This window comes from Hippopotamus amphibius, chromosome 7 (assembly GCF_030028045.1).
Source record: "Hippopotamus amphibius kiboko isolate mHipAmp2 chromosome 7, mHipAmp2.hap2, whole genome shotgun sequence".
In the NCBI taxonomy this organism is placed as follows: Eukaryota; Metazoa; Chordata; class Mammalia; order Artiodactyla; family Hippopotamidae; genus Hippopotamus; species Hippopotamus amphibius.
In genome coordinates this window covers 74,363,031-74,378,307 of record NC_080192.1, presented here as the reverse complement: position 1 = coordinate 74,378,307, position 15,277 = coordinate 74,363,031, and the positions used below count along the sequence as shown (strand labels likewise).

The 15,277-nt window shown below is 48.3% G+C and overlaps 1 protein-coding gene across 3 annotated transcripts in view; it reads right to left on the bottom strand.

Moving 5' to 3' along the window:
• Positions 1-4,661, bottom strand: part of LOC130857841 (myelin and lymphocyte protein-like) — a 39,603-nt gene extending 34,942 nt beyond the window's left edge. For all 3 annotated transcript variants that reach the window (XM_057743673.1, XM_057743674.1, XM_057743672.1), the window contains exon 1: positions 4,466-4,661. In XM_057743673.1, the coding sequence (XP_057599656.1) occupies positions 4,466-4,630 (165 nt within the window). In that variant the 5' untranslated portion in view covers positions 4,631-4,661. The remainder of the gene's footprint in view (positions 1-4,465) is intronic.
• Between the last annotated feature and the right edge of the window lie 10,616 nt (positions 4,662-15,277).

Here is a 15,277-nt window from a genome sequence, read left to right as displayed (position 1 = left end):
CTTGTTCCAGCTGTCCTGCAGCGCTGAGTGTAGACAAGAGCAAACTGCAAAGGAAGTCCCCCCTCCCACACCCCTGCACCGGCTCGACTTGATCTGTTCTGTGAGCCCACTCCCTGCACAGCAGCATGGCCTCTGTGGCTCTGGGGTGCTCAGAGAGGCAGGGTCACACCACCTGGTTGGGCCTGCCTTCCCTTTCCTGTGAAGACCCTGCAGCTCTCAGAAGTCAGGAGCTCAGGGGTGGGGGTGCAGGGCTAGAGTTAAGCTGCCATGCCCCACCCTGAGCTACCACCCTTCCCTGTTCTATGGGCAGTTTCCTTGTCTTGGGAGCTGAGCAGAGCTCCACCTTATTGACCCTGGAGGCTGAAAGTTTGACATCTGCACCTCCCAGGCTATTGGGAGGTCAGGCATGAGAATATGGACCGGGAGTAATCAACAACTCGCGGGACCACAGACTTAAAAAATAATCACGCCTTTCATACCCACTTGACTAGCAGAAAATTACAAAGTCTGATTCTACCAAGTGTGGCAAGATGAGGAACAATGGAAACTTTTATAAGCTGCTGATGGTGTCAGGAAGGTTATAGAATATGGGTACCTTCTTTATAAAAGAACACAAAGTGAGTTAGAGTCTTGGAAGGGGCCTGAGCAAGTGGGGGTCCTGAGCTTAATTAAGCTTAATTCCATCTTCCTGGAAACTCCACTTCTGGCTGTGTAGGTTGCAATAACCCTTTAGGACAGCAACGTGCTAACATCTGGGAAGACGAAGGTGTGCATTCCCTATGACCCAGCAAGTCAAATTCTCTGTGTGTTCCCACAGGAAGTTCCCAACATATAAGTAAAGAGGCAAATACAAGAATGTTCTTTGGCAGTGCCGTCTGCAATATCAAAATGCAACAAATTGGAAATCGCCCACATGTCCATTAAGAGAAGATGGATAAAGAGTGTCAACATGTATAAACCTCAGAACGAGGTTGTATGAAAAGCATGTTGCAGAAAGATGTGTACAGGGTGATGTACTTTCATAAAGTGCCACGTGTAGTCATAGGTAGTCAGGTGTGCAGTAGAGGTCTAGCTGTGAACATACATTCGGCTCAGGGGTGGTCCTGAGGCTGGAGGGAGGAGAGTAAGATAACCGCAGAATACCCAGGGGGCTTAGATGTCATCTGAAAGCTCTATTTCCTTAATACTGAGAGTAAGTAAGACAAAATATTAAGATTTGACAAATTTGAGTGATAATTACACGGGTACCTATTAAAGTATTATATACACTTTTCTGTAATATTTGAAATAGTTCTTAATTTTTAAAAAATTGAACTGAAGTTATTACAACAGAAAACTAACCATTTCAAACTGGCCATTTCAATGGCATCTAACACACTGTCGATGTTGTGCAGCCACCACCTCTGTCTAACTCCAAAACATTTTCATCCCCACAAAAGGGACACCTGTACCCACTAAGCTGCTCCCTGTTTCCCTCTCCTGTCCGCCCCTGGCACACCACCAATTAGTGTTCTGTCTTTATAGATTTACCTGTTCTGGATATTTCACATACATGGAATCATATACTATGTGAGCTTTCATGTCTGGCTTCTTTTACTTAGCATAGTGTTTTCAAGGTTTATCGACTTTGTAGTGTATCAGTACTTCCTTCCTTTCTATGGCTTAAGAATATTCCATTGTATGGACTATCACAATTTGTTTATTCATTCATCCATCGATGGGCCATTTGGGCTGTTTCCACTGGTTGCGTATTGTGAACGGTGATGTAGGAACACACATGCTCATGTACCTCTTCAGGTTCCTGCTCTTTAATTCTTTTGGTTATAAACCTAGGCGTGGAATTGCTGGGTCATAAGGCAGTTTTGTTTTGTTTTGTTTTGTTTTGTTTTTGAGGAATTACCAAACTGTTTTTCATAGAAGTTGAGCCAATTTCCATTCCCAGCAGCAATGTCTGAGAGCCCCAGTGTACCCATCTCCTGGCCAGCACCTGTTATTTTCCAGTTTTATGACACTAGTCAACCTAATTTTATGTGAAGTGGTAGCTTATTGTGGTTTTGATTTCATTTTCCTAATGATTAATGATACTAAGCATCTTTTCATGTGCTCATTGGCCATTTGTATGTCTTCTTTGGAGAAGTATGTATTCAAGTTCTTTGCTCATTTTCTTAACTGGGTTGTTTATCTTTTGTTTCTGAGTTGAATCAAAAAAAAATTCCTCTCAGGGTGGCCAGCTCCTGCTAGGGCCCTTTTAGTTCTGTGCACTTTCCACACCTCAGAACACATACAGCTTCGTTTATGCACAATCTGTGCAGAGAAAAAGGTGAAAAACTAGCATCTGCTTTCTTTTCTTCCCTCCCAGGCACCCAGTGAGCCCAATTCCCAATCTAGAGAGGAAGAAGAGATTATGAGATGACAACTGAGGCATCCAGATCTCCTCAGGAAGTTGGGGGTGGGGCGGGAAGAGGGGCTGAGGTGGAGGATTAAAAATAACTTCTAATACAGCTGAGAAAGTGGTATTCGGGGTAAGGGAGAACTATTTCTACTAGACGCCCCACCATCTGCAGGTTGTGAAACCACCCTGGAAAAGTAAGTTTGCATGCATCCAGAGTTCTGAGATTTCCCACACCTGGTTTATACTTTCACTTGGTGGTTTGGGGGATGCTCCCATTCTCGACCCTGAACATCACCTCCCCAGGCTGAGCTCCTCCTACCCTTCTGGGCCCTCCTTCTCCTAAGCTGTGATACCAAGAGGAGGCAGAGGGCGCTGGGAGGCTGTCCCTTCTGTGAAGCCAGCACACACACCAGCTGCCACCTGAGCCAGATCTTTGTCAGGACAAGAGGAGGAGGGTGCACCAGAGTGTTTTGCATGAAGCCCAACTGACACATTCTCTTATGATTCTTGTTATAACGCCCAGCAAACAGCTACAAAGGCAGAGCAAGCCACTCATCAGGCAACTTAAGAGATAACAGCAAGTCCTTTTTCTGCTTAAAACTCTCTCTGCCTCATCTCACCTCACCTTTAGCCATCTTCTCTTTTGGTCATGGAACTCTGCCTTTGTAAATACAGTAGCCTCTGAAGGAGCCACCCATTACTTAGTCCCAGGTCATAGGTTCTGCGTGATCATTTCCAGAAATCCAGCCTTGAGCAAGCACAGGCTAAGTGCTGAATAGCAGCGCAGAGGTGAGCCATGTGGGGAAAGAATGTTCCAGCGGATGCAAGTCCCTTCCACTCTGGGCCTGGGTGTCCCTGCCTGTAAATGGTGTGGCTGGGCCTCGAGGTGTCCAGGGTTCTCCTAGATGTCACTTCCTGTATTCTGGCTAGCTCCAGGATTTGAAGATACTCTGATACCCCCAGGTCTGGGCTCAAGTTTAATGATATGGTGCCACCAGGCAACCTTGACCCCCTCAGCCCTTTCCCCCAAACCCTCCATGGATGAAAGAACTCCCTCCCTTTGCTGTTCACAACCTCCTCTGCCAATCAGGAGATAAGAAGCTGGGGTCCCATTTTCAAACAGTCAGGTTTGAATGATGTCTTTTCCAATGGACACACCAGGCAACCACTTTTGCAGTTGGGGGTGCAGGGAAAGGAATCTCATGGCTCATGGCATCAAACCCACAGAAGAAAAACAGCCTGCCCCCTCCCAGGTGTGGGCCTGGGGCCTGGGGAGTTTAGGCTGAGGGCAGTCTGAAGCCTTCCAACAGTGAGCACTTTAGGAGGAGCCCAGAGTCGGAAGCGCTTTCCTGAAGCCATGGACTGACGCCGGGTGGATCCAGTGTAAGGAGGGACCAACCTCGGGTGCAGAGGTCTTCAGAATGCTCAAGGTCACCCAAGGGTTAAGACTACTCTCACCGGTCCCTTCCCCCACCCCTCACACAGGACAGAATGACCGTGGCAGAGCAAACTGAGGTTTGTTTTATTATTTCCAGATCAAAGTGGTCGCAGATACATTCACTCACCAGGTAAGCTCAAAGGCTAGAGAGAATAATCAGGATTCAGCTCCTACTACGACAGCAGCCCAACCTCCAAACGTCGGGTGGTAATACTCAGTTTTCTTTTGCTGATTTTAAAAATTTTAAAGAAAATCCTAACCCTGGAGAGTGGTGGGCACCTCTCCAAAAAGGGCTTCCTCTGCGCGGCACATGGAAGTAGGTCTTGAGAGCAGCTTTGGAACCGGCGCGCAAGAGCGGGCCCAGGCCGCGCTTCTGCCATCGGACCCGTCTAGTGAATTTGGTTTTACCACCTAAGTCCTGGAGACGGCTCCCCCATTGCCGTTGGCTAGAAGGGGGCCAGAGGACTCGGGGGTGGGAATGGGCGAGAGACTTTCCTTCCCTGGTCCCCCGCTACCGGATGCTCCCGGGACCCGTGCAGGGTGGGGATCCGCTGGCGCGAGGTGCGCAGCCGGGGTGAGAGCGCGCGGCACCGCCCCTCCCATCCCGCCCGGCGCGGGGCGCGCCAGCCACTCACAAACTCGAAGATGAAGAGCAGGTGCGGGAAGGTGGTGAAGACCGCGAAACCACTTGGCAGCCTGCTGCCGCCCGCCGCGGGCTTGGCGTCCTCGGGTGAAGGTGCCCTGGTGTTCTCTGGTGAACCGCCTTCGTCCGACTCTTCATTTTGGTTTTGTTTATTCATGCTCAGCGGAGCCCAGTGGCGTGGGCGCCTGGCACTGGGATGGAGAGCCAGGGCTTGAGGGCCTTTGAGGGAGGAGCCCCGACCGCAGCCGTCCCCCCACCCCCACCCCGTTCCCGGGCCTCTCCCGGGACGGCGGGGCGCCGCCCTGAACCACCCGGAGGGTTGGGGCGGGTACTTGACTGCAGCGCCCCGGGTCTGGGCGCCGCCTGCCACCCTGAGCAGGACCAGGCTACTTAGATGAGGCATTTTGCACCCTTTGCACTCTTCGCAGGTGATGACCATTCCATAAGAATGATCGCCATCAATAACTAGGCCCGCCAGACTTCCCACGGTGGCCTCCGTAGGATGCTTGAACTGTTCTCAAGTTGGGTCTCTTTTATCTTTCTGCTGGGTGTGTTAATACGTGCGACCTCCGCGTCCAGTCTCACGGTGGGACTAGTGCCCAGTTCGGGCCCCTGGTGGGATGAGTTCCAGTCCTGCCCTGGCTGCAGGGCGGCGGTCGCAGGGGTAGAGCTGAGACCAGCTCTGGCCACACCCCCGGTCCCCTGCCCTCGGAGCCCGGCTCCAGAAACCGTGCCCCCTCGCTCTGAGTCACTCGCTGCTGTACTACTAGCCTGTAAGTCTGATGATAGGAGGTTACTCTCAGCCCCGCCAGCCCCCGAGGAGGGCTGGTGGTGGTCCTGGGGGTGGTGCTGCTGGGGCGGATCGGCACTGACTACAAGGGAAAGGAGAACACTTCCTAGAGCAGACATATCCCCTTCTCTCAGACTGGGTAGCCAGGTGCCCCTGGAGATGGCATGACTCCTCCTCTGGTCCTTTGCCTGTTCACTACCTGGTTTGTTTGTTTGTTGGTTTGTTTGTTTATGGAGCATAATTTCTTTATTCTTTTCTGTCTTTATTTTTCAGCAAGTATCAAACTCCAGTAGTTGATATTTTAATTTAGATAGTATTATTGAGTTTTCCCCTACAGTTCTGAAAGTCTAAAACTGCCTGCACTATGGGGCAGCCACCAGCTCAGACTCCCCAGGGCATCTGTGGCTTCACCCACAGCCAGTAGCAGGGCATAGGGCCCCCCCCCCCTCCACTGGGACCCTCACCCTTGCCCTTCTAAACAGCCCTTTCCTTCCTGGTTCCTATGAAGAGAAGTAGATTCCTAGACACATTTTCCAAAGGAAAAAAATCCATGCCCGTGAGCTGTGTGTTCTGACTACTTACGGTGAGGATCAGGCATTTGATGTGAGGAAACACCAGGTGCCTCTGTGAGCCTCCTGAGGGCCCCTGGCCTGGGTGGCCTGAGACCATCATGCTTGGCCCGTTGGCTCCTCCAGGTCCCCCCGGGCCAGACCTCTCTGCCTGGAGGAGCCTTCATGGGCACAGGGGGCTGTGAGACTGTCAGCTCCCCACAGCTCCTCACTCACCCAAGGCATCTTATAACCATGTCAGCTGGGCCTGCTGGCCCTGGGAGGATATTTTCCTCCTCCTGAGGAGACTCTAGTGAGGACACGTCTCAAGCAAGGTGGCCACAGAAAGTCACAGGTGCCAGGAGGTGAGGTAACCCCCAAGCAAACCTAGGTAAAGCTGCTTGGCAGTAACTCTATTGATGTTCACTAATTAAAAAACACAAAGTCTCATCAACTCTTAACAATCTCTTTGCCTGGCCTTGGAGTTTTTTGTTTGCTTCTTTTTTTAGCTTGATTTTTGCTAGCTCTTTCAAATCTTTGTTGCCAAGTCCTTCAAGCTTGGGCCTGTGGCTTTGGGCAAAGGCTCCCTGATGTACCTCAATGAAGCTGGCTGACTCCTTCCTCCTTTGATAAAGCCTAAAAGGTTACAAAGGTTTAGAGAGCAGCCTGGCCAAGGTCAAAGGGGGCTTGTCCCTTTCTCTGTGACCCCCTCATTGTCACCTGTAGTCCTTTGGTTGAGATTCACTGTCCTGAGCATACTCTACCCTCCGCAGGGCATCCCTCAGTCCATCCCCATCTGCCTGTCTCCTTTGTGCAGCGTATGCTCGGTGCCTGACCAAGAACCCACCCTGTGGCAGGTGCTCAACAAATGTCTGTCCAGTGCCAGGAAGGACCCGCCTTGTCTGTGCTTGAGTGCCAGAGCAGGAAGTGGAACGGCTGTTGGAGCATAAGAGTATTGCCAAGTAGGGATGGCTCTGACTCCATTCCACAGCACAACCCGCCCCTCCTGCCCCCGCCCCCGCCCCTGCCCCTGCCCCAGTGCTCGGGCCACTTGCTAATGATTCAGGCAGTTCGTATTTATAAGAAGCCCAGGACTATACCTTGGCTTCCAGCAGGATATGAAAAAATAACATCAGCCTGTAGTAACTCATTGCAGGGTCCTTGGTCCTCCCAGCAGCATGGTGGGTGTGGATGTGGGGGTCAGTCTGGTGTGGATCTGGGCCTTCTGTCAAAATAAGAACATGGTCTCGGGTAGTTTTCTACAAAGTAGACACTAGAAAGTGACGACTGCTATGCCGGCCTGTGGGTGGAAGAGGTCTGCTTCAGCTTGGTGGTGGTGGTGTTGGTGGGTGGGTAGTGGGGTGAGGGAGAAGGGATTGGAGAGAGGGGTGTGTTCAAGAAAAGATTCCTGGGACATGAATTGCCAATAAATAATAGTAGGTGTGATGTGGAGGTTCAGAAAGGTTAAAAAAAACAAAACAAAACAAAAGATTAAGCAGCTACCCAAGGCCTCACAGTTTGTGAGAATTGGAGCTCAGCCTTGAATCTGAGTGTTGCTACATCTCCAAAGCTGCAAGCACTCGATTGAGACCAAATGCCCATCAAATGCCATTATCCATGCAGACCGTTGGCAGCCACTCAAATCCAGGCTTAGTGGTCACCTCAAGTGTGGCCCTGGGCACTTGTTCTGAGAGGTGTGTCTCATTGGCTGACAGGGCTCTGGATGTTTCCTCCCCAGACTGGGAGCACAAGGTTGGGTGCATCATCCCTGTTTATGGATGGGGAAGCTGGATGAAGGCCCAAGTTCAGAGGGCTACCCTGTGCAAGCACTTACCTCAAGGGATTTTGTTTGTTTAACAGACAGGGTCACTGGCTGCCCTCGATTTCCACCCATAGCATGAAGCAGGGAGGGTACCCGCTGGGGAATAGATTAATGGCAGTCACAGCTGCCTTGAACCTTGGAGGGGGGAGGGGAGCCGGCACTGCTGAGGGCCTACTAAGTGCCCGGCACTGCCCTAGGCTCTTTGGTCCCATGACCTCATTTAATCCCACAGAGCCTTTCCAGTTGGTGTCACCCCACCTCCAGGCTCAGAGTGAGGAAGAACATGCTCAGGCCACATGGAAGCAGCTGGGGCTCTTGACTCTAGAAGGCAGGCTGTCCCTGTACCTCTGTGCCCCCTGCACGAAGTCCATGCACTTGAAAACTGGAGGTGGAGGTGGAGTTGGTTGCTCGTGAGAGACTGTGCTCTGATGGGCCAGTGGGGCACCTGTGCCCTGCTACCTGCAGTGACAACGAGCCACTGCATGTGACCTTTTCCCCAGCCTTTTCTAGGTTCCTGTTTCCTGTGTGGGGAGACTTGGCCCTCCCCCACTGCCTGAAAAAGACATCACCAAGCATTGTCTGGGTGTTGCAGGAAGAGGGACACAGACAGAAGGTGGAGGGTCTTAGTGTCTCTGAAATCTAGGTGAGCCCCACCCAAAAGGGACATCACATTCAGAGTCAATGGACACCTGGGCTGGGCCTGCTCCGGGCACTGTCCTCACCTGTGCAGGCCAAAGACCAGAGGGGGCACAAGGCCCGTCCTTCTTCAACCAGGTTGGGGTGGGGACAGGCTCCCATTTCTGAGTACCTCTTGGGTGCACTGAAGATGTAACAGTAAACATGATAGAGGCCCCTGCCCTCAATCCCCTAGTCAGTTCCATGTCAGTAAGTGCCGGGCAACAGAGACAGCATGGAAGCAGGGCGGACATGATCCCTGCCTTTTGAGTCTTACAGTGGGCCTCAGGAGACAGAGATCACTCACAACCACGTGATAAATGTGTAAAGGGTTTGGTGCTGGGAGGAGAGTGCAGGGAGCCCCAAGGGCACCCACCAGTCCAGCCTGGCTTGGCCTGGGGTCCAGGGAGCTTGTGGGAGGAAGTGACCCTGGAGGGAGTGAGCACTGGGTGACTAGAGGGAGGAGGCAGCCTTCCCTGCAGAGGAGCAGCAGGCACGGGCCCTGGAGGAGGGTCAGGCTGTGTTCCACATGCTGTGAGGGCTGCAGGATAAACAAGGGAACCCCTGACAGGGGTCAGAGCTGCTTTGCTTGGGGAGTAGGGAGAAGAGCCATGGGCATCCAGGGCCGAGGGAAACAGGCACAGATGGCGGGTTCTGGGGGAAGAAGACAGGACAGATGCTGACAGGGGAGTCTGAGCAGGAAGAGGGAGGCAGGGTGTACCTGGAAGGGTCCTGGAGGCTGGAGAGGCTCTGATCTCTGTGGGAGCAGGGTGACTTGTGGGGCAGAGCTGGAAAGGCCAAGGGCAGGCTGGGCTCAGGAGGAAAGGGGCAACATTTAAAGATTATAAAGCTTACCTCAAGCTTAGTCATTCCCTCCTTGAAAAAACCACCGCAGAGATGGGCAGGAACTGTGCATCTCTGCAGGAGAGCTCACCAGCGCCCAGCAAGTTGCACGGGGAATTTGGCCCAAACCAAAGGATGATCCATGTGGGTCTCCACTGCCTCACTTTGTGCTCTTAGCAGGGGTCCTCCTGGCCTTGAATCCTAAGGAAGGAGACAGGTTCAGAAATGCCTCACAATTATCATCAGGAAATAAAACTTCTTAGCTCAGAAGAAACCTGTTCTTGATGGACGTGTTCCTCCACCGTTTACCCCACTGTCCCCACTGTGCCATCAGCTGGCACCTCGTCACGACGTGAACCTGGTGCCCTCGGAGCAATAATTATTATTGTACATCTATTATCACCCTCGCCTGTGTCCCCCAGCTGCAGTCACCAGTCCAGCCTGCTGTGGACGTTCCACCCTCGGGTGGCCTCCTGGGCCTGTGGGGTGGATGGAGGCCCACCCAGCTCAGAAGTAGGGGACAGAAGCAGAATTGCCACTGGCAGCCCCTCGGGCTCGGCCTGGGGTCAGGCCTGGTCGCTGGGGTCCTGAGCAGTTGCCTTCAGCCCAGAAGGCTCCATTGTTGCCTCCATGAGAACCTCTGGCCTTGGCTCCAGCTCCTCCTGCTCGGAGGGCCTGGGTCCTCTACCCACCTACACCTGCACCCAGCTAGTGTGTGAGTCCCGGCCCAGGGGGGTGGGGGGGGGGGCACGACCACCCTCCCCTGCTCCCCACCCTCTGCTCCCCACCCCCACGTCCTGCTCACATGTCCCGCCCGCCCCCCTCCCCAATTACCACCTGCAGGAGCCCCTCCCAGCTCCCAGGCCCCCTCCTCCACAAGCAGTCCAGGCCCAGCTCAGTCACGACTTCTCTTTCCCTCTCTGGAGATGTGCTGTAGTTCACACAGTAGGTTTACAGCTCTCTTCTGGTGATGCAGTGTGGGAGTGCCCGTTCCTGACTGTGGGAACAGTGAGGGATCCCTTTTGCTCATTAGTTCCCTGTACTTGCTATTTTACATCCTCTCATTAATTGCCCAACAACTCTACTTAGAAAATAATTTTTTTATTGTGTTAAAATACACTTAAAACTTACCATTTTAACTATTTTTTTCTGTGTACAGTTCAGTGGTATTAAGTCCATTCACATTGCTGTGCAGTCATCGGCACCATCCCTGTAACTCCTTTCCTCTTGTGAAACTGTGATTCCGTACCTGTAAAGCAGTAACTCCCCATTCTCCCCTCCCCTCCATCCTGGCAATCACTGTTATACTTACTGCCTTTAATTTTGCCTACTCTGTGTACCTCATTCATTATTTCCTTCTCTGTTAGGCTTATTTCTCTCAGTATAATGTCATTTAGGTTTATCTGTGTTGTAGCTTGGTTCAGAATTTTCCTTCCTTTTTAAGACTGAATAATATTCCATTGTACATATAGACCACATTTTGCTTATCCCTTCATCCTTAGATGGATACTTGGGTTACACTGCTATGAATAATGCTGCTGTAAACATGGGTTTACAAATATCTCTACAAGACCCTGCTTTCAATTCTTTCAGAAATATACCCAGAAGTGGAATTGCTGGGTGTATGGTCATTCTAATTCTAATTCTTTCAAGAACCCACCATACTGTTTTCCATAGCAGCTGAACTATTTTACATTCCCATCTATAGTGTAAAACGGTTTCAATTTCTCCACATCTTTGCCAACATTTTTATTTTCTGCTTTTTTTTTTATATTAGCCATTCTAATGGGTGTGAGGTGGTATCTCTTTATCATTTTGGTTTGCGTTTTCCTAATAATTAGTGATGTTGAGTATCTTTTTATGTGCTTATTTGCCACTTATACATTTCCTTGGGTAAATGTCTATTCAAGACCTTTGTTCATTTTTTAATCAGTTTGTTTGCTTTTTTTGTTGTCAAGTTTTTGGAATTCTCTATATATTCTGCATACTGATCCCCTATCAGATATACAATTTGCCAACATTTTCTCCCATTGTGTGGGTTGCCTTTAGACTCTGTGGACAGAGTCTCTTGATGTACAAATATGGAAAACTTTCATGAAGTCCAATTTGTTTATTTTTTTCTTTTACTGTCTATGCCTTTGGTGTCCTATCCAAGACATCATTGCCAAATCCATTGTTGGGGAGCTTTTGTCCTTTGTTTTCTTCTAAGAGTTTTATGTTTTACATTTAGACCCTTGATCCATTTCGAATGAATTTTTGTATATGGTGTTAGGTAAGGTCCAACTTCATGTTTTTGTGTGTGGCCATCCAGTTTCCTCAGAACTATTTGTTGAAAAGACTGTCCTTTTCCCATTGAATTGCCTTGGCACCCTTCTCAAAAATTATATGACCATATATGCAAGGGGTTAAATCTGGGCTCTGTATTCTATCCCAATAATCTATATATCTTTCTTTTTGTAAAGTACCTCATTGCTTTGATGATTGTAGGTTTGTAGTAGGTTTTGAAATCAGAAAATGTGAATTCTTCAGTTTGGTTCTTTCTCAAGATTGTTTTGGCTATTTAGGGCCTCTTGACGTTTCATATTAATTTTAGGGTAGGTTTTCTACATCTGTGAAAAATTTGGAATTTTGATAAGAATTGCATGGAATCTCTAGTGCCGGGATCAACTCGGCGACTCGAGGTGAGTGATGGGTGCCGCAAGCTTGAAGAACACACAGACACAGACTGAAGAGAAAGATGGGACCGGGGGACTCAAGACCTCTAGGATCAAGAGCCCTGCTGACTCATCCCAGGTTGCTTTTATTGAGTTTGTGGGCTAACATTCTCAGGTTACACTCATAAACAATCAAAGGCCTCACATGACTGGGGCAATGATCCTTGTTTGCCTCCTGGGTCCGAGCTGAGCAGATGTGGATTTGAGCTGGGTGTGGAGAGCAAAACAGCCCTGGGGGCAGGAGACCTCTCTCAGATATTGGGGGTCTGTGCCCCACCCGTGTTGGCCCCCCTGCGACTGTGCCTGTCTTAGGTTGTTCCTCCCTTGAGGAATCTTACCCGTCTCTGGCTAACCAGTCATCCTCCAGGGCCAAACACGGTGATATAAGGAAGGCTCTATGCACCACCCGTTGGCCCCTCTGCGGTTGTGCCTGTCTTAGGTTGTTCCTCCTCTGAGGAATCTTACCCGTCTTTGGCTAACCAGCCATCCCTCAGGACCAAACAGGGTGATATTAGTCTCCACGCCCCGCACCCTCAGCTCCTCCACTGCTCAAGCAGGACATTCTGAATCCCATCGCTCGGCCCACATACTTCAACATTTTCAAGGTTACAAAAAGGTTCCGGAATGTCTTCCCACATCTCCCCCTTTTTGTTTTCGTAGGAGAAGATAAGCCTGTAGGAGAAGATAAGCCTATTCGAGTTATTTCTTTTTCAGTCAATCCTTGGAGCGTTCCTCCTGTGCACCTGAGAACTTAAACATAGGATAATTAAAAGACAACAAAAAGTATCAAAATGCTTAGGAGACTGCTATTCATGCCTTTTATCCAATCCAATGGATGCAATGCTTTTAATCCATCAGCTATACTTTGTAAAGTAGCAAATTTGGTGTAGAGACTGCAAAAATCATATTGCATGCCAGTAATTTTAGTTTGTAATTGTTGTATGTCCAGTGTGAGACCATCCGCTCCATATCCCAGCAGATGTGTCACTGGCATCATGGCCATTCCAGATTTGTAATGTTCTTAAACTTAAGGGAAGTTTCCATATTTCTGTTTGAGCTCTGCCATTCTCTAATTGAGGCCAAGGAAGTATTAATCCAATCCTAAGCCATAAGATGGGATATGGCGAGTGCATGGCAATATTGGTATATGCCATTACAACCTTTTATAGGGATTGCAGGAGGAGTTGTTTTGGTGTAAACCATTAGAGACTGCATACCCCTTAGGGGACCAGTTTCATACTGTTCCATAGGAACCATTAAGTAGTATTACACCCTCCGTCCCACGGCAAACATCCCAAAGAATCTGATCTTGTCTGTCAGCCCATATCCGTTTTATTTTACACAAAGGTCTATCAGGGATGGCATAATTAGTAAACTTAGTATCCAAAGCTCAAACCTGAAAACAAATGTACAAAGTTCATCTCCGGAGATTCTACATCCCATTCAAGATGGCGTTTCTTTGGAACGCTCATGATGTGGCTTAATTCTCCGAGATGGAATCCACACAGGTTCCAGGCCTTGTCCTGGTGACACACAAGCAAACTCTCTTCCCCATGTGATTAACCTTCCTGATGACCAGATATTAGTCAATGGGTCCTGCCACCATATCAGAAAAATTATAGAAGCATCTGGTATAGGAATCTATTGAGTTCTCTTAAGAAACTGCAAAATGGGATTTTTCGGATAGTGATTATCAATTTTCCCAATATAATCAGCAAAGGCAATTTGCCAACTTACACAATTTTGGAAACAAGCCTGAATTTCTTTAGTAGTTAAATTAATAATTATATGTGAAGGGTCAGTTCCAATTAAATGCTTACTTCGAGTTCTTCCCTTTAGAACCAACTGAGTTAATAATTCTAAATAAGGTGACAAGGATTTCACCATAGTATTTGCTAAAAACAACCATTCCACAATTCCTTCATTTTGCATTAATATCCCTGTAGGTGAATGAGGAGAAGGTAATATAATTAATTGCAATGGCTGATTAACAGTTACTCTCTGTAATTGAGAAGAATGAATTTTATTTTCTACAAGTTTTAGTTCCTCTAAAGCAGCTGATGTTAAAGTTCTTGGACTATTTAATTTTGAATCTCCTTTTAACAAAGCAAATAGGTTAGACAATGCATAGGTGGGGATCCCTATGCATGGGCGAAGCCAATTAATATTTCCTAGGAGCTTTTGCAAATCATTAAGAGTTTGGATTTGATCTGTCCTCAGTTCCACCTTTTGTGGTCTAATAGTTGTTCTAGCAACTATTGTGCCCAAATATTGATACGGGCTATGCATCTGTACCTTTTCTGGAGCTATTTTAAGTCCTGCTCTATCAAGGCAAAGCTGCATGCTAATATACGCAGAAGTAAGTAAATCTTGATTAGGAGCAGCACATAAGATATCATCCATGTAATGGATAAGATAACAATTAGGAAATTCTAGTCGTACTGGTTCAAGGGCTTTAGCAACAAAATTCTGGCAAATAGTAGGACTATTCAACATGCCTTGAGGTAACACCTTCCATTGAAACCTTTTTCGAGGTTCTTTATTATTTAGTGCAGGCACAGAAAAAGCAAATTTTTCTTTATCTTTGGGATGTAATGGAATGGTGAAAAAGCAGTCTTTCAGATCAATAACTATTAAAGGCCAATTAGCAGGGATCATATTAGGTGATGGGAGGCCTGGTTGTAAGGCCCCCATTGGTTGTATAACTGCATTGACTGCTCTGAGATCTGTTAATAAACGCCATTTACCAGTTTTTTTCTTTATTGGAAATACTGGAGAGTTCCATGGGCTAAAAGATTCTTCAATATGCCCTTTTTCTAACTGTTCAGTCACTAATTCTGTTAGAGCTTCTAACTTTTCTATGGTTAAAGGCCACTGCTCAACCCATACAGGTGTATCAGTTTTCCAGGTCAATGAGATTGGTGCTGGGGGAAGCAGTAAGCTTTTACGAACAGTGGCCACTAGTGAAAAGACTGATATCCAAGACCTTCTCTATTTGCATTACCTTCAGCTGGAATGGGAAATAGTTTCCCTTCATGATATTTACCAAAACCTAACCCTGGCTGATATCCTTGATTTATTAGCATTTCTTGACTTTGCATACTATAAGTATCTAACGTTGGGATGTGGATTTCAGCCTTCCATTGTTGCAATAAATCCCTTCCCCATAAATTAATGGGAAGGTCTGCTATATAGGGTTGTAAGTGGGCTGGCTGCCCATCTGGGCCAATACAAGGCAATATTTTAGCACTTTGCTGCAAGCCATGAGCTCTACCTAAACCTACCACTGTAATGTCTGCAGGACAAGTAGGCCAGCGAGAAGGCCAATGATTACTGCTTATAATTGAAACATCAGCACCTGTGTCTATTAATCCTCTAAAAGCTTTTCCATTTATAGTTACTGAGCACGTCG